The sequence below is a fragment of the Watersipora subatra genome, chromosome 3, assembly GCF_963576615.1.
Source record: "Watersipora subatra chromosome 3, tzWatSuba1.1, whole genome shotgun sequence".
Lineage (NCBI taxonomy): Eukaryota > Metazoa > Bryozoa > Gymnolaemata > Cheilostomatida > Watersiporidae > Watersipora > Watersipora subatra.
The window spans coordinates 35914247-35933213 of NC_088710.1; the positions used below are offsets into that span (position 1 = coordinate 35914247).

Genomic DNA, 18967 nt, shown 5'->3' on the forward strand with positions numbered 1-18967 from the left:
CATATACCGTACATATATCGTATGCACACGCTTAATGTGAACTTTTGATTATTAACTAATATTCCTTTTGCGTTTGTCATTGTTTGAAATTGTTCAAAAATTCATTTTTTGCTACTACCACCTACTTTTTTAATTTGCAATTTTTAAATGTGCCATTTCAATTTCAAATGTGCCATTACACTTTTATTTCTGGTTTTTCGTAAGGTTCGCCTGCTACATCGGTAAAGGCTAATACTTTTGATGCGGGCAACTGTATTATCGCGAGTAGATGTAGCCTCTACATTCTCTCTCCATTCGGTCAGACAAAGTACCAGACAAAGACAGTCCGATATCTCATTTTTACATTTATACCAGTATCGAGATGTACCGGTATCGTCGTATTCAAAGTTTTGATGGATAGCTTCTGCTGGAACAGTAACCTTTTTTATACACACAAACTTCTATGCACGAATTGTTATTATTAATTCAACATATTCAGGATTTTCATTTTGTTTTCTCAGTTCCTATCAATTGTATCATTACCAAATCATCTTTTATTGTAATCGTAGCAAAACAGCCTTCATTCAGCTACTACTTGCTAATCATTTCACATTTACATTTAAACCCTTTTATAATGGTTTTTTTTTTAAATTTATTTGACCTGCACAAAACATTTCTCTTATGATATGAAATTTGAAAGTTACAGTTGTTTGACAAAGTATGAAAACCTTTACAGTTGTTTTATTTTGTTTCTTAATTTACTTAAACTGCGCAAAACACTTTTCTCATGATATGAAGTTAGAAAGTTACAATGTTAACTGTTTTTATATATTAAATAAAAATAAATTTTCTGTGCAGACTTTTATTACCTGGGCAACGCCGAGCATTCAACTAGTACGCTTCTATAAGACATTTTTGCCTTATGATGCCAATACTGGAATGAATTAATGTCGTATGATGGGGGTCCACTGTAATTAAATGTCATATGATGGGGGTCCACTGTAATTAAATGTCGTATGATGGGGGTCCACTGTAATTAAATGTCGTATGATGGGGGTCCACTGTAATTAAATGTCATATGATGGGGGTCCACTGTAATTAAATGTCGTATGATGGGGGGTCCACTGTAATTAAATGTCGTATGATGGGGGTCCACTGTAATTAAATGTCGTATGATGGGGGTCCACTGTAATTAAATGTCGCATGATGGGGGTCCACTGTAATTAAATGTTGTATGATGGGGTCCACTGTAATTAATGTCGTATGATGGGGGTCCACTGTAATTTAATGTCGTATGATGGGGGTCCACTGTAATTAAATGTCGTATGATGGGGGTACGCTGTATTTTTCTTCTGAGTATTTTACCCGTGATCAAGTTTTGTCGACTTTAATCATAGATATATATACCTATATATATCTATAGCTATATATCTATATCTATATACCTATATATACCTATAGATATATAGGTATATATATCTATGACTTTAATCTTGAAATATCTTGACAATCAGATTATCTCAAATATCACAAACAATCACAAATGATAGAAACAATATAATACTTTCCGATAGAATCTACTGAAATTTTGTGTAAGTTCATTTTTAATCAGACTGAGGGCCGAGTCAAGAGACTCCTATGAAACAAGTTGAACAACTCACTGAAATCACCATAGATATATATACCTATGGAAATCACTCACTGAGGCTAAAACTCTAAGATTTTCCCTCTAAATAGCTTTACAAGCACCCAACATAATTTTCCGTTTCAAACTATACACAAAGCATTCAAAGATTGAAACAGAGTACACAAATCTGTGTATAGTGCAGAGACTTCCAAATGTTGGAATAAGAAATTTAAATAACCCTGCACTAACCTGTTCATATACTCTGTAACTAGGAAAGAATTACTATTAACCTAGTTGTATTATTATTATAGTTGTATTATTATTACTATAGTTGTATTATTAAATACTTGAGCATCAGCTGAATATAAATTCACTGTCAAACTTGACACAAATCATCAACATTTTAGCCAATTTGTGAGTGATCATAGTTACTCAGCGTCACAAACGGCGGAATTAGCACCGACATACTGTTTACCCATAAAAATCAGTGTAAAGTGTACCGACCCAAAACATAGTACAACTATTATGTAAATAACTTTATTACTAATTGTTGAGTAATCTATGTGAGATTTCCCTAATTTTTTTTAGATTGCCTGAGATCTGGTGTTTGGGGTGCCACTGGGTCGTATAACAGCAGTAATAAATATGTCTCACTTGATCCATCTCTCTGATCTACTTAAAACAGTCCCTAACCATTCACAAACTGGCAGCTTAGCATTAGTATTTCTATACCTTGCGTTCAACTTGTTGTCGCAGGGTCTCTATGTCGATAGGTAGCAGGTGCCTGGATGATGCTAATAGCCCTGTATGGCCATCCACCGCCTAGAAGAATTGTGTAACACATAATATTAGTAAACAGCATCAAACTGCAACATTTTACAAATAACTCCAACTGATATCAATTATAAAAGACGCAAGCTACAGTTAGTTTCGGTGACAGAAACTGCAACCAGCTGTAAACTCAAGTCATTGCATACCATAGTTTGTTGCGAAAGAATCGTACATGTTTCAGTCTGTACAAAATGGTTGTGCAGTCTGTACAAAATGGTTGTATGAACATTTTGTTAAAAGGTGGGAGGTGAGAAGTTTTCTTATTCCGGCAAATGGTCAAGTGTTGTTAGACAAAAGAATATTAAAGCTGTAACTTACAATTTGACCATGATTTTGGGTGAAAATAGCTAGAAAATAGATTGCCGACATACAAACTTCGATGTAATAACCACATGTGTCATTAATAACTTGCATCAAACATGCAACAGCTAAGACTGCAAAAACAAAACAAGACTGCTCATCGGATATTGGCCCTATACTGCGCAAAGAGTCGGAGACCCTGAGAGGCCATGACCTTGCTGTCATTACTGTGAGAATGCACTACTTATGCGAGTGCTATATTGCATAAACACTACCCTGATATAGCATTACTCTGAAAAGTCACTAAAATCATGACTAAGTCAGTGCCTGATGGAGGGCAGACCATTGATGACAACTTAACTAGACTAGTAAAAAGCCTATTTACAGACATTTATAGTTCCCAGCCCACGTGGTCAGCATTGCCATCATAAGATGTGGATAAACTAGCCCACATGATCAGCATTGCTATCATAAGATGTGGATAAACCATTCCACATGGTCAGCATTGCCATCATAAGATGTGGATAAACCAGCACACATGATCAGCATTGCCATCGTAAGATGTGGATAAACCAGCCCACATGATCAGCATTGCTATCATAAGATGTGGATAAACCAGCCCACATGGTCAGCATTGCCATCATAAGATGTGGATAAACCAGCCCACATGATCAGCAGTGCCATCATAAGATGTGGATAAACCAGCCCACATGGTCAGCATTGTCATTATAAGATGTGGATAAACCAGTCCACATGGTCAGCATTGCCATCATAAGATGTGGATAAACCAGTCCACATGATCAGCATTGTTATCATAAGATGTGGATAAACCAGCCCACATGGTCAGCATTGCCATCATAAGATGTGGATAAACCAGCCCACATGATCAGCAGTGCCATCATAAGATGTGGATAAACCAGCCCACATGGTCAGCATTGCCATCATAAGATGTGGATAAACCAGTCCACATGGTCAGCATTGCCATCATAAGATGTGGATAAACCAGTCCACATGGCCAGCATTGCCATCATAAGATGTAGATAAACCAGCCCACATGATCAGCATTGCTATCATAAGATGTGGATAAACCAGCCCACATGATCAGCAGCGCCATCATAAGATGTGGATAAACCAGTCCACATGGTCAGCATTGCCATCATAAGATGTGGATAAACCAGCCCACATGATCAGCAGTGCCATCATAAGATGTGGATAAACCAGCCCACATGGTCAGCATTGCCATCATAAGATGTGGATAAACCAGTCCACATGGTCAGCATTGCCATCATAAGATGTGGATAAACCAGTCCACATGGCCAGCATTGCCATCATAAGATGTAGATAAACCAGCCCACATGATCAGCATTGCTATCATAAGATGTGGATAAACCAGCCCACATGATCAGCAGTGCCATCATAAGATGTGGATAAACCAGCCCACATGGTCAGCATTGCCATCATAAGATGTGGATAAACCAGCCCACATGGTCAGCATTGCCATCATAAGATGTGGATAAACCAGCCCACATGATCAGAATTGCCATCATAAGATGTGGATAAACCAGCCCATATGATCAGCAGTGGCATCATAAGATGTGGATAAACAAGCCCACATGATCAGCAGTGGCATCATAAGATGTGGATAAACCAGCCCACATGATCAGCAGTGGCATCATAAGATTTGGATAAACAAGCATGACATATATGCCAAAAATCAAAACATTGACACCACAAGCATCCAAAAAGTGGTCAAGTACTGTCTCGGTTCAGCCAACAATCCTGTGAAGAAGCCAGTCCTTTTACTAGGTAGGAAATATCTGCAGTCAAAGCTAGACACATGAACATATACATCACGGTCTCCTTCCAACGCAAGGAGGGTCGAGAGTGCTCGAGATAGTTGGTGAACCACAGTGTGTGGGCAATCCCTCGAAGATCAAATACGCTGTCCACTTCACTTACTGCAAGAACAGGCTGCATATGAAGATGATTCTTAAAAATGGACACGTCTGAGTCGAGTGGTAAGAAAACCTCGACAACTGGAGACACGCCTGGAGACACAACTGGAGACACGCCTGGTTGCAGAGGGAGACAACTGGAGACACAACTGGAGACACGCCTAGTTGCAGAGGGCAATTTAAGGTTGGATGTCATTCCTGGCACCACCTGAGGCAATTTTGGGAGTTGAACCCCTACCTGTTGTTGGCAGATCAGGCGTTCTAAAATGTTAGGCCACAGCTACCCTTTCAGTAGCTAGTGTAAAAACTGATGGCTCATGCCTACAGAATCAGCTAGTCAGTTAATACACCTAGAAGCATTATGGAAATATCTTACAGCCATTACAGGAAATTCAGATAATACTGCTGCTACCCAAGTAGATGTTTTAAGGTAGCGACGCTCAACAAGCTGGCATCATATTAACAATTTAGCGATTACGCAGCCTCATCATGCAGGATTCATACACACTGGATGCACCATTTAGTGGACTATAAGGAAGCTATGAATACGATGAGTCCATTGTAGACAAACCTCTCCTATTTTTAGCCACAAGAAGAAGTAATCACAATGCCGGGCTTATTCATCTGCAGTTTATTTTTAAATGGAAAAACTACTCTTGGCAATAACAGTATTAGTCATTAGATGAAGAAAGATGCAGGTTGGTGTTTCCGACCTACATCAACCTGCGTGTCCAAGTGTTTATGTCCATGGAAGAAAATGCAGAATAAATGTCTGCGCAATCATGGCGAAAGACTAGGAAACAAAACTATATATGGAAGCTTGGTAGCTGCCCGACAGCAGTCTATCTAGCATTAAGTATAGAAACTTGTAATTTAAGCCTAGTTAAAACGGTGATAATATCACATTGGTATAAAATGCTAACAAAATGTTCAAAGATAGAAAAGAGAATAGATGAGAAATGAATAGCCCGTGTGCTCTAGGAGAAATGAATAGCCCGTGTGCTCTAGGAGAAATGAATAGCCCGTGTGCTCTAGGAGAAATGAATAGCCCGTGTGCTCTAGGAGAAATGAATAGCCCGTGTGCTCTAGGAGAAATGAATAGCCCGTGTGCTCTAGGAGAAATGAATAGCCCGTGTGCTCTAGGAGAAATGAATAGCCCGTGTGCTCTAGGAGAAATGAATAGCCCGTGTGCTCTAGGAGAAATGAATAGCCCGTGTGCTCTAGAAGAAAGAACTGCCAGTTGCTGTGATAACAATTCGGTTAGCTGAATAGATGGCCAGCTAGAGAACCATGTCAAAAATACTCTGTGTTTGTCCTTGACCTGCGATGCAGATAAATGTGCAGAATTATTATAAATAGATTCACAAGGAAATAAAAGATAACTGCTAGTGTTAACTGGGCTCAGCATAAAAGTTATGATGTTACAGCGGATAGGAGGTTCATACCGTTTCCTTGTCACTATTTATGACCATGTAGCCAGACCTCATGCCATCAGCAGCTGTTACAGCGATGAACTCTCCCTTTGGTATTCGTCTTAGAACTTTCCTCCTGACCACCTCTGAGCAAATTAAACATATTTCTCACTGATAGAAATTGAGTGACACCGAATACAGTTGATGATCTTATAACGCAAACCTTCTATAACGCAAGTTCCAGTTAACATAAAGAATTTATGTAAAGTTTTTGCTTCGTAATACATAAGAAATTCCATATAAAGTAAAGCGACAAGTCGGTGCAAGTTCTCAAATTCGATTTGAATAACGAGAGTCAAATAGTTGACCTTAAAAAATATTGTTTTCTCTCTTGCCACCCTTGAGAGAAACAACTTATAAGGTTATCTCTATTATATATATCTACTACCCTCGCAGTTTAGCCGAGAGAGATCGGTCAGGTGTGCTGCACAGAGAATATGTAGTTGCGCAATTGTTCAAAAATACCTAAAGACATGCGATTGGTGCAGGTGTTAGAGTGCCGTCTACCAATCTGAATGCCATGAATGGAAGTCTCATTGAAATAAATTTTTATCCCAACCTCTAGCTCTAATTTAAAAAAAAATAGATGGACAGACAGACACCACTTTTACGATAGCAAATCTTGTTTTGTTTTACCAAAAAATAATTTTCAATGTAGAGCCTTGCTGTCAGACAAAAGTAAAAAAATCATTAGAAATTGACATTTAAGACGTGAACTCTCCGTAACTCAGTGTAGAATTACCATAATCATGAACCCCAATCATGAACCCTAAACCGAGTGAAAGTGATACGAAATGAGAGAAAAGTTGTCGATACAAACCAATAATGCTACAGTTACTATACATTCAATAAATTAAAAAGTTAGGTTTAATTTTTCCTATTTCATTCCTGTATTTTACTTGTTGCATAGTGTAAAATCCCTATAACGAAAATGTTCTTGATATGGATTATGTAAGTTGTAGGAGCGTACACTCTATAGCGATAAAGGCTGGTTCACACTAATCGCCGTATCTCGGCGTTGATGTCACAATACTACAGTGATCGTCGACGATAATAATATTCACAGTATCACATACCCATCGGCGTTTGCATCAGCGAATACTCCATGACGTAGTGTGTTCATTTTTCGTTTAAATTTTCGCAAAGAAACTTCTTTGTTTTCGCATGCTTGAATAAAATACTAGTCTCGCAGCAACTATCATACACGGAAATAAATAAATCACACTACCTGAGAATTACTATGCCGAAATGGTTCACATTGTAAAGGCCGCCGTCAATGCTCGGCGAAATATTGGGAAAGTTTGACAGCTGCCAACTTTCCCGACGTATCCACATTGTTTCGTCGATGCCATCGGTTTACGGTTCACATAATCGACGAGGAACGCTGAAAGGAAAACGCCGACCTACGACAATATAGTGCGAACCTGGTCTTAAAGAAAACCTGAAGTTTACAAAGGATGCTCACTTTTAGAGCTGAGTTACCTTCCACACTTGGCAATGTGACTGACATTAATGCTTAAGAAAGATGAATATATGGTGCAGTTGCTCTGGAGGAATACACTGTATAATGAAATACCTAATGAACGAGGAGTCACCGTGACTGATGAGTTTGTCTGGTCTGTAAGCACAGGTCGGTGTCGCACCACGGTAGGACTCCTGTCATCTGTTGCAGTGCTACACGAAGAGGTTTCCAAAAGAGTGCGCCGCCTTTTCACCTCTAAAAATGGAAACGTGGTAATACCAGCTTACTAACTGTCAGTTAGCACCAGCTTCTCCCTGTTTTGTGAAAATTCATCTCTTGCTCCTGGCAGTTGGCACTAACAGCATGTAAAATCTGTGGCAGGATTGCCTTTCAAATGAACATACTAAAATATGATGGATAAGATAGCAGTTTTTTGCAGCTCAAAACACCAAGCAGGTAAACACCACACAGGTAAACACCAAGCAGGTAAACACCATACAGGTAAACACCAAGCAGGTAAACACCATACAGGTAAACCTTTTGAACTGTGAATATCTTTCAGATAATACTATTACCTACCACTGCTGCCCCAAATTTAATCAAACTTCTAGAAGATCAATCATGCGAAAAGTTAAAATTTCAATATATTATTCATTTGGTCCAATACACTCCACCAGATTGGCTTTATAATCAACTCCATGACGTATCAGCCCATGTATTGATGAACACCAAAATAGTAACTGTAGAGGACAAGATCTGAAGCATTGGTTGCAGCCTTCAGAAACTCTAAGCTTATATGAAGGGCCTATGTTTAGTTTAATCTTCCCTTTCACCAAAACATTTTATAACTATAAATATTTTCTCATGTGACTGTAAATCAATGACCACATTTGGTACTTTGCGACATGACAGGCACTTTTTGGCAGCTATTGGATCGATTTTTGGTGGCAAAATTTCTTAAACGGGCAATTCCTTATTCATAAGACCAGTCTTTAAATAATGTGCACTACAACAATTTATTAAATTAATTTCTTATCGATCTTCGCCAGCGATTTAAATGCCTGTAACCCTCTTTCTATATATCTTAAATATACCTTTTATCCATCAAATTTCTATACTGGACAGCAACTCTATGTCCATTTGTTTGTAAAAATTTAACATGCAGGTAAAAGGCAGGTAAACTTTTTGCTACACAGGTTCATGCTTGACGCTATGCGAATACTGATGTTGCTACAACCAGCATTCTGGTCTTTGCCATGTCGGAACATCACCCACATCCCATTGGCTAACTCATATATCACCCACATCTCATTGGCTAACTCATATATCACCCACATCTCATTGGCTAACTCTGTTATCACCCACATCTCATTGGCTAACTCTGTTATCACCTACATCTCATTGGCTAACTCTGTTTTCACCCACAACTCATTGGCTAACTCTGTTTTCACCCACAACTCATTGGCTAACTCTGTTATCACCGACATCTCATTGGCTAACTCTGTTATCACCCACATCTCATTGGCTAACTCTGTTATCACCCACATCTCATTGGCTAACTCTGTTATCACCCACATCTCATTGGCTAACTCTGTTATTACCCACATCTCATTGGCTAACTCTGTTATCACCCACATCTCATTGGCTAACTCTGTTATCACCTACATTTTATTGGCTAACTCTGTTTTCACTCACAACTCATTGGCTAACTTTGTTATCACCTACATCTCATTGGCTAACTCTGTTATCACTAACCAGAAGCGTTTCTGACTTTAAAAGAACTGAGAATTCTGCCTCATTACAATAATTCTGTTACTCCGCTACAATGAAGAAAGAATCACTAAAAGTAGCCTCGAACATTCAGCCTCATCTCAGCTTCATCGGACAATATATCATTAACAGGTACTATTAGAACCCACTGTAAAGAAAGCATAGGTATGCGTGATCATGCTGTGTAGCACCTCAACCATCAGCATACCCCCTTGTTAAACAGAGTGTCCTAACGCAATGACCAGTGCAAACACAGCATCACAATTGCTATTTAAAACCTGGAGCAACTACTATTCCTCTTTGGCATGACTGTCCACTTTAGAACCATGGTTCGTCCAACTCATAGATCTCATGGTAGACTTTCTCAAATATACTGTTGAGGCAGTTAATTTCGGATGATCAGAGAAATAACCTCCTAGGCATAACTGAGCATTGAACAAGAAAAATAGGTCTAATCAAACTTCAGATGTGTTCAAATTTTCTACAGATAGAGAATATGCATATGTAGGCTACTGCAATCATCTCCCCAACAATTGCTGCCAAACAATTAGGCCTACAGGATATTTTGCTATTACTTCAGCATGATACATGAGCATTGAGCCATAGAGGTAAATGAGCATTGAGTCATAGAGGTAAATGAGCATTGAGCCATAGAGGTGAATGATCATTGAGTTATAGAGGTACATGAGCATTGAGTCATAGAGGTAAATGAGCATTGAGTCATAGAGGTAAATGAGCATTGAGCCATAGGGGTGAATGATCATTGAGTCATAGAGGTACATGAGCGTTGAGTCATAGAGGTAAATGAGCATTGAGCCATAGAGGTGAATGATCATTGAGTCATAGAGGTACATGAGCATTGAGTTATAGAGGTAAATGATCATTGAGTCATAGAGGTACATGAGCATTGAGTCATAGAGGTAAATGAGCATTGAGTCATAGAGGTAAAATAGCATTGAGTCATAGAGGTAAATGAGCATTGAGTCATAGAGGTAAATGAGCATTGAGTCATAGAGGTACGTATATGAGCAGTGAGTATTACAGGCCTCATTGATATTGGATATGTCTACATATCCAATATCATGTCTCATTGATATTGGATTCTACATATGCCTCTACGCGCATAAAAAATTTAAACATCTGATCTTCATCAATGTTTAAAATTTGTATACTATATAAATGTGTACTATATATATATATATTATATATATATATATTTGTAGGCTACATAACTGTGTGCTAATTATATATTTGTAGGCTATATAGCTGTGTGTTAATTATATATTTGTAGGCTATATAACTGTGTGCTAGCCTAGGGGTGAGCAACCCGCGGCTCCGGAACGATCAAGTTATTATTAGCAATTTTATTCTTCTTTGCAAAAATGCAACTTTTTTTCTCAGCAGTTAAATCATTATACACGCCACACCTTTTTGTTGTATGTTGTAAACAAGGCATAAAAGCATTAAAAGCTAAACAGAAACTTTACATGTAGTATTTATGTATTTTTTAATTTAAAATATCAAAGGGGGTGGTTTGTGGCTCCCATTGCGTTGTTTCCTGCGGAAAACGGGTCCAAATAGCTCTTTGAGTGGAAAAGGTTGCAGACCCCTGTGCTAGCCAAATAACAAAACTGTTCGGTAAATGCTAAAAATGTTGTTATTGGATTCCCATATCATTTTTATAACTTAAGAGTAAGGACAGCATAAATCCCGTGTTATTGAAGACAGCTTATACAGGAGAACTCCAAATTTATAGGTAGATGACTGATCATGTATAAGCTCAAGTCAATGACACATTTACCACATTCTTTTTCTCAATTTTTAATGCTCATTATTTACTGTTCATAATTGCATCTAAAATTAAATTGTGAGCCGAGGCCGAGATGATTAAGTTCAAGGATAATGGTTCGCGATATTAATGCCTTTGCCACACGAAGACCAGCATGCACCCAACCGCATGGACACGCTGAGTCGACAAGGGCAAAAAGGAAGATCAGCTGCGGCTTAAGACAGCAGTAACTGGATATCTTGGGCAGGCTAGGCATGGCCTAGTCTGACCAGTAATTAACTCAGGTTAGAATATGGTAACTAAAAGACATAGTTGGCAGCAACTCAAACGAACTGCGTGAGACCACAAATACACCAGCTTATTAATATATTTGTGAGCTATTTTAGGTATCCTTGTCTTTGTTAGCTTATCAAGACTAGACACAGCATCTTAAGTGTGCTGACCAACCTGCCCATTTAGTTTGCACCAGGTAATTGCCTCATCCACTGAAATATCTAGGTGGTTCTACAAAACCAGTTATTTGATGCGTAGGATACTGTGTAGGATACCAGTTATGTGTAGGATACTTACACCATGTTTCCATGACACGCATGATTCGTAAATTTGAGCCAATCCGCAAGTTAACCGCATCATGGAAACGGCATAAATCCGCAAGCTAAGCGAGTTTGGCCATTCGCAAAACTTTATCGAATCTATTTTGTTTGCGAATAATGGAAACAGCACTTGCGAATGATACGTATTAAAACGGCGCGCCAGCTATTCAATTTTAAACATTTTCAATACTTCCGCCGTTCTTTCTCGATTGAATTTTACATGTTTGCGTCGCTAACACATGCGCCTCTAATTATTAAATTATAGCTTACAATCCCTTACCTTTTTTCAACAAGACGCCTGAGTCAATCCACATCATGCGAATGTCTATAGAAACACTTAATTCACATGGTAACGCAACTTGCGTACAACTCCAAACCCACATGATGCGCTTCATGCGTGTCATGGAAACATAGTTATAGAGCAAATACTGCGATAATGAACATGTTGAAAATAACATATCCCAGATTCCGATTACAACAACTAAACACATTTAATGTCTATTGTCTTGTCACCATGTAAACATTACAAGATATTAAGCATTTACATAAAAAAAATTCCGTACATACTTTTAAAAAACCAGATTCTCACTACTACACAAATGGACACACTAACAAAAGACAAATATCAAGAATACTTGAGGTTATTCATATATTTTTCTTTTAACACCTTACACTGACCATTCAAATTTATACCGCCTTTGCTAGTTGATCAACATACCAATTGTCTATAAATACCTGATCTATAACTATGTTTTTCGAGGTAAGACAAGAGTAGAGAACGACAAACTGTGGCAGTCTTTAGACCTTGTAAATAGCTAGTTGCATCCCACATATTTTGACAACAATATTATTGTGTTCACGTTAAGGATTCATAAAACATGTCTCTCATAGTAGGTGCTATAATCTGGCCTGATGGTTTAGCGATCCAATTATGAACAACTATATCACCTATATGACTTAGGTATGAGAAAAGCAAGATTATGCAAAACATATTTATTAGTAGGGACATTGCAGGGTCAACCATAAAGTAAGTTAGAGCATCTAGCACCATGCTTGACCTATGCTTGACCTTGAGCATTTAGCACCATGATTGACTAAACCTCTCCTGATCAGTTGTGATACGAAACTAGCAAGGCCCAAAATAGGTCTGATCACAAAGTTTTCTGAAGCAAAATGTCTCTTTGGAGGAGCCAACATGTACTGAAGAGAAGTATTGGAGTAATGATAGTAGATAAGCTTTATAACAAGAAAGCAAATGAGCATATTACTGATGCTTTGTAAAAACATTAAAAGAAACCATATTCGAAACTTCACCACCATAAGCTCTCTACGAGAACTTGTGTTGTTAAAAAGCTAGAGGCATTCTACAGCATGCTTTTTCTATGATTTATTACCTGACTTAAGGTTATGTCATTAAATAAAATGTGACAGCAAAATTTACAAATTTTAAGCAGATTTGTAAAAATTTGTAAAACTTTTATGAAAATTTGTGAAATTTTAAAAAACTCAAGATATATATCTCAACCAAACGTTGATCAGCCGCTCGGGCTTTATCCATTGCATGACAGTAGAATCCAACGTGGACCTACCATGACTTCAATGTACAAATTTTGCTATATATATATACAATATATATATATACAAAGTGAAATTAGAAAAAAAATGTTTGTTTCGAAATGCGAAGCAACTTCTCAGATACAATGTCTGAATTTCCTTGAAGTAGGCCTACTTATGTACAAAGTTCTCTTTCACATTGTTGGATTCCATGGTACTGGAGTAATATTTAATAGCGCTTCATATCTTCCATTCTTAGTTTTAAAATCAAGGAACCCAGACAGACTAGTGAGAGTGGTGTGGTGTGGTAGCCATGGTAAGAAAGAAGACAATGTTTTGCCTAAAATTAAAGCAGATAACGAAAAACGATGGAATTATTCTTTGAAGAACCTTTGAAGGTGCCTAGTAGTTCTTATAGGAAAAAAAATAAACTGATGCGAAAAAAAGCTAAAGTGAATGAAGTTGGCTGTAATAAGTAAAGATAGAATTTCAAAATATCCTTTATAAAAGCAGAAATATATACAATGTATAAGTTAAAGGTTAACTGACAGCACAAAATACTATTGCATTACCAACCGCAGATAACGTTACAGATTAGGGTTTGTATAATACTTTTGTATTATACAAACCCATTATATATTTGGTAATTCTGACCAAATACAAGGTTTCTTCAACATTTTCAGGCAGTGAAAATGGACAGAACATATGGTAAAATTAGTGTGATATGCGATAGGCTGCGAGGTTTAAAAAGACTGCTGCTCTTTTGTTCAACTAAGAAAGTGTTGGGTGTGACACAGAGCAGCGTGATGTATGTGGCACCTGTGCCCAGTTGATATTTAGCCATTGCTCTTGTTCGACTATGTGTAACATAAATGTACGGCTCTTCAGGGTTCAAGTTTTGACATTAGTAGCAATGAATTCATGCTGGCACTAGCCGAGTTGCACTGGCAAGTTGGCTCAACTATACAAGTTTCTCATGTATTGCATCTCCTCGAGCAATATGGCAGTTTACGTATAAAAGAAACGTTCTCAACTCAAAACGCTATTCAGTATTTGGAGTTTTGCCAATGAATAAGACATCTAGAAGGCAGCGCCTTCAACTTCGTTGTCGAAGAGCTCAGGAAAACAGTTTCCTTTTTCCAGCACACCTACTTGACAAAGTTTCAGGTGGTCAGCATCCTGCTTCAACTGCATGCAGGCGTCCACGATTGTCTCGGATATCACAATGCCTATGTGTTTTGTGAGGGATGGGAAAGCCATGGCTCTCCTTAGCACCCCCAGGCTTAAACCAAGTTTGAAAGTTTCTTTTATGTATATGTTAACTTCAGTACCTAGAAATCTTAGCCTAATTGATGGTAGTTGTTTGGTTGTTTTTTAGAGAGAGCCGAGAATATTGTCGGCCTATTTTAGTCAAGTCCTGCATACTGCCATTTATTATGGCTTTTCCGCTGATCATCTCCTTGCTCTATGGGGATGAGCCAAGGTTGAGGGTTCATTTAGTAGACCCAAACATATTGACAATAGTTTCCTCTATGATTTGAAAAAATAAATAGCTCAAAGTCTATGCAGCAGCGACCAAAAGTCACTAATGCCCGAGTACACATCCATGACACCCTCTAATGCCGGCACATCTAAGTATTTTGGTAGAGTGTCTATTAAATATCTTTGACAGTAGTATACTGCTGCTATCAGTGAAGTGTACTTGACCTGAACTAAATGGGGAATTGTCTATACTGTGGTTACACTGTCTATACTTAGCGGTTATACTGTGCAATTTTTAGTGGTTGCGGTTTAGTTCCTTAGAAGACAAAAAATAATTTACTGACTATTAGACATGCAAAAACAAGATAAGTTTATCTGGAATAACTCTAGCTCTGATTAAACAAAGATTTAGCAAACCCTACACTGAAATTGCATTAATAGAAGCAATGTCAACTACAAAAATGAGTATAACCAATAAATCGAGCAAATGAAAAGAAAGCTGACAATATGTGGAGAAATAGAGAGGCAGTAAAGTGCAGATGATATAATTAATGTATAGTACTATCGCAACGGGGTTTGGCTGAGAGGCATGGAGAGGCAATGCTTCAGATTGAAGAGAAATTAATGTATCCATATCAACAAACTACCACCTAAAAGCAATTCCAATTTTGCATTTTTAACAAAGGATTATCATAGGAAATCATAAATAGATTTTCTTGATTGAACATTGTTAAACTCAAATTTTAGATTGGTTAGCTGTTTTGTGTACAGGTTGCGACTAAGTTAGCTGTTTTGTGTACAGGTTGTGACTAAGTTAGCTGTTTTGTGTACAGGTTGTGACTAAGTTAGCTGTTTTGTGTAAAGGTTGTGACTAAGTTAGCTGTTTTGTGTACAGGTTGTGACTAAGTTAGCTGTTTTGTGTACAGGTTGCGACTAAGTTAGCTGTTTTGTGTACAGGTTGCGACTAAGTTAGCTGTTTTGTGTACAGGTTGTGACTAAGTTAGCTGTTTTGTGTACAGGTTGTGACTAAGTTAGCTGTTTTGTGTACAGGTTGTGACTAAGTTAGCTGTTTTGTGTACAGGTTGTGACTAAGTTAGCTGTTTTGTGTACAGGTTGTGACTAAGTTAGCTGTTTTGTGTACAGGTTGTGACTAAGTTAGCTGTTTTGTGTAAAGGTTGTGACTAAGTTAGCTGTTTTGCGTACAGGTTGTGACTAAGTTAGCTGTTTTGTATACAGATTGCGACTAAGTTAGCTGTTTTGTGTACAGGCTGCGACTAAGTTAGCTGTTTTGTGTACAGGTTGTGACTAAGTTAGCTGTTTTGTGTACAGGTTGCGACTAAGTTAGCCGTTTTTTGTACAGGTTGTGACTAAGTTAGCTGTTTTGTGTACAGGCTGCGACTAAGTTAGCTGTTTTGTGTACAGGTTGCGACCAAGTTAGCTGTTTTGTGTACAGGTTGTGACTAAGTTAGCTGTTTTGTGTACAGGTTGTGACTAAGTTAGCTGTTTTGTGTACAGGCTGTGACTAAGTTAACTGTTTTGTGTACATGTTGTGACCAAGTGAGCTGTTTTGTGTACAGGCTGTGACTAAGTTAACTGTTTTGTGTACAGGTTGTGACTAAGTTAGCTGTTTTGTGTACAGGTTGTGACTAAGTTAGCTGTTTTGTGTACAGGTTGTGACTAAGTTAGCTGTTTTGTGTACAGGTTGTGACTAAGTTAGCTGTTTTGTGTACAGGTTGTGACTAAGTTAGCTGTTTTGTGTAAAGGTTGTGACTAAGTTAGCTGTTTTGCGTACAGGTTGTGATTAAGTTAGCTGTTTTGTATACAGATTGCGACTAAGTTAGCTGTTTTGTGTACAGGCTGCGACTAAGTTAGCTGTTTTGTGTACAGGTTGTGACTAAGTTAGCTGTTTTGTGTACAGGTTGCGACTAAGTTAGCCGTTTTTTGTACAGGTTGTGACTAAGTTAGCTGTTTTGTGTACAGGCTGCGACTAAGTTAGCTGTTTTGTGTACAGGTTGCGACCAAGTTAGCTGTTTTGTGTACAGGTTGTGACTAAGTTAGCTGTTTTGTGTACAGGTTGTGACTAAGTTAGCTGTTTTGTGTACAGGCTGTGACTAAGTTAACTGTTTTGTGTACATGTTGTGACCAAGTGAGCTGTTTTGTGTACAGGCTGTGACTAAGTTAACTGTTTTGTGTACAGGTTGTGACTAAGTTAGCTGTTTTGTGTACAGGTTGTGACTAAACCAATATGAAGTACCTGTTAGAGTACAATATTTTTTTGGTGTCATTAAAATGCAAAGCAATGCACTATCACTACAGGACTCTGCATTGGTTTATATGTTAGGTTTTATTAACTGCAATTTTCTTCACTTCACATACCAGATGTGGGAGTAGCTTCTGTGGATGAAGGAGATGGCTCACGACGCCTCTTCTCTTGACAAGGACTTTGTGAAAATTCTTGTGGGAAGGAATCATCCAGCTTGCCACAACCAACCGAAGCTGACTTTGTGAAGAGTGACCTTTTTGCTTCTGAATGGCTTCCAATGTTCTCTTTAAAAAAATATGGAAAAGGTGGGAACTTAAATACTTTTAAAACACTAACAAAAGAAAGAGCATTTTAAAATTACAATCAGCCATAACAATATGATCATGGTTTCACATTTTAATAATTTATTTGCTATTTGTAGACCTTTTTTTAAATAATAGTCGTGTGGCAAGACTAACTCTGATGTAACGAAGAATTGTTTGGTAAAACAAAGACATACGTTCTACAAAAACTCTTTAATGTTAATGTTGGCTAGCGAATGCTCGGACATGATACAATTGGCTTATAGTGACCACCATGTTTAAAGCATATTAATGTATGTGCTACAATGGATATATGTTTTGGTTATTCGAGATGACAGAGAATTAATTAAAAGAGGTTCTCCGAGATTCATCAAAGAGAGTCAGCAATTCAAGTTTCTGAAATACCAAAGTAATGTTATTGATGCTCATTACTTAGCATAGATGTAACTAATTCAGCTCCAGGAAATGACTCTGGGTCGAGTCACAATTTATTTATACACAAAGAGAGATCAGTGGTGTTAGTAGATCAATACTGGACCACTAGCAGCCTTTTCATGCATTTTTGCAAGTAGTACACTAGCAGCAATTATAAATCATTGGGTACAACTTTATCCTGTCTAATAGAACTGTGACATGAGCCGTTAGGATGTCATAGTTAGAAAAAGTCATTAAATATTCTGCATTTAGAATAATATGCATCAAAGAGGATTTATTTTAAAAATGGCTCACCATGCCAAAAACAATGTGCTAAATCTCAATTATAGTCCAATTACAAAATAAAATTGAATTACTGAAGGTTTTCTTATTGCAGACACTGTTGAATTTATGGAAACTACAGAACTACAGCAACTAAAACATACATGAGGTTGTTATTTGAATGAAGGTCATTTATGCACACTTCAACACAAATATGAACTAGCATGCTTAAAAGCTTCAGTTCTTAATTGAAGGTTCACAAATGCTTAGTCATTAGTACCAAGCAGAGACTTAATAAGATGAACAATACAAATAAACAATAAAAAGTATACAAAAGTTTAATATTCAAACATTCCAAAGCGTAAAAGAAAAAAATTCCTCTACCACCTTGCATATACTTTTGCCTCAAGAGCAAAGCTTCTGAATATTGATGAGGAAAAAACCTTCCATGTTGAAAGGCAGCATACATCTACGAGTAAAGGGTCTGATGATTAAACAACGCCTGTGACTTTTCTACATACATTATTATAATAATGTTAAAATATTAGTTAACTTTATGATAGTACTGCTTTATATTTATTCCTTAAGATCTGACTGGCTCAATTGCAATTTGACAGTGGTGTGTTGGCTTAGTTGATGCCATGGCTGCTGGCTCAATGTCTTCCAATGGTTGTACACATTTGGTAAAATGATGGTTTTCCAAATGAGGAGTAGGGTAGGTATGCCTTCAACCATCAAAATAAAGTGCAAACCTATTTTGACAAAAAGTAAATAGTGGTAACCAAATACAACAAGCATAATTGCTGTGACATTCGCAACACAAGTAACATGTTCCATCTGGAAATATTCTATACATGCAAGAAAGCAGCGATTATACACAAGGTGATAGAGG

At 37.6% G+C, this 18967-nt stretch overlaps 1 protein-coding gene across 2 annotated transcripts in view; it reads right to left on the reverse strand.

Annotated features, from left to right (window-relative positions):
* Positions 1-18967, reverse strand: part of LOC137391009 (chromosome transmission fidelity protein 18 homolog) — a 91475-nt gene that overhangs the window by 68036 nt on the left and 4472 nt on the right. For both annotated transcript variants that reach the window (XM_068077342.1, XM_068077341.1), the window contains exons 4-7: positions 17191-17361; positions 7741-7881; positions 6138-6250; positions 2339-2428 (exon numbers count right to left, since the gene is read on the reverse strand). In XM_068077342.1, coding sequence (XP_067933443.1) covers positions 2339-2428; positions 6138-6250; positions 7741-7881; positions 17191-17361 — 515 coding nt within the window. The remainder of the gene's footprint in view (positions 1-2338; positions 2429-6137; positions 6251-7740; positions 7882-17190; positions 17362-18967) is intronic.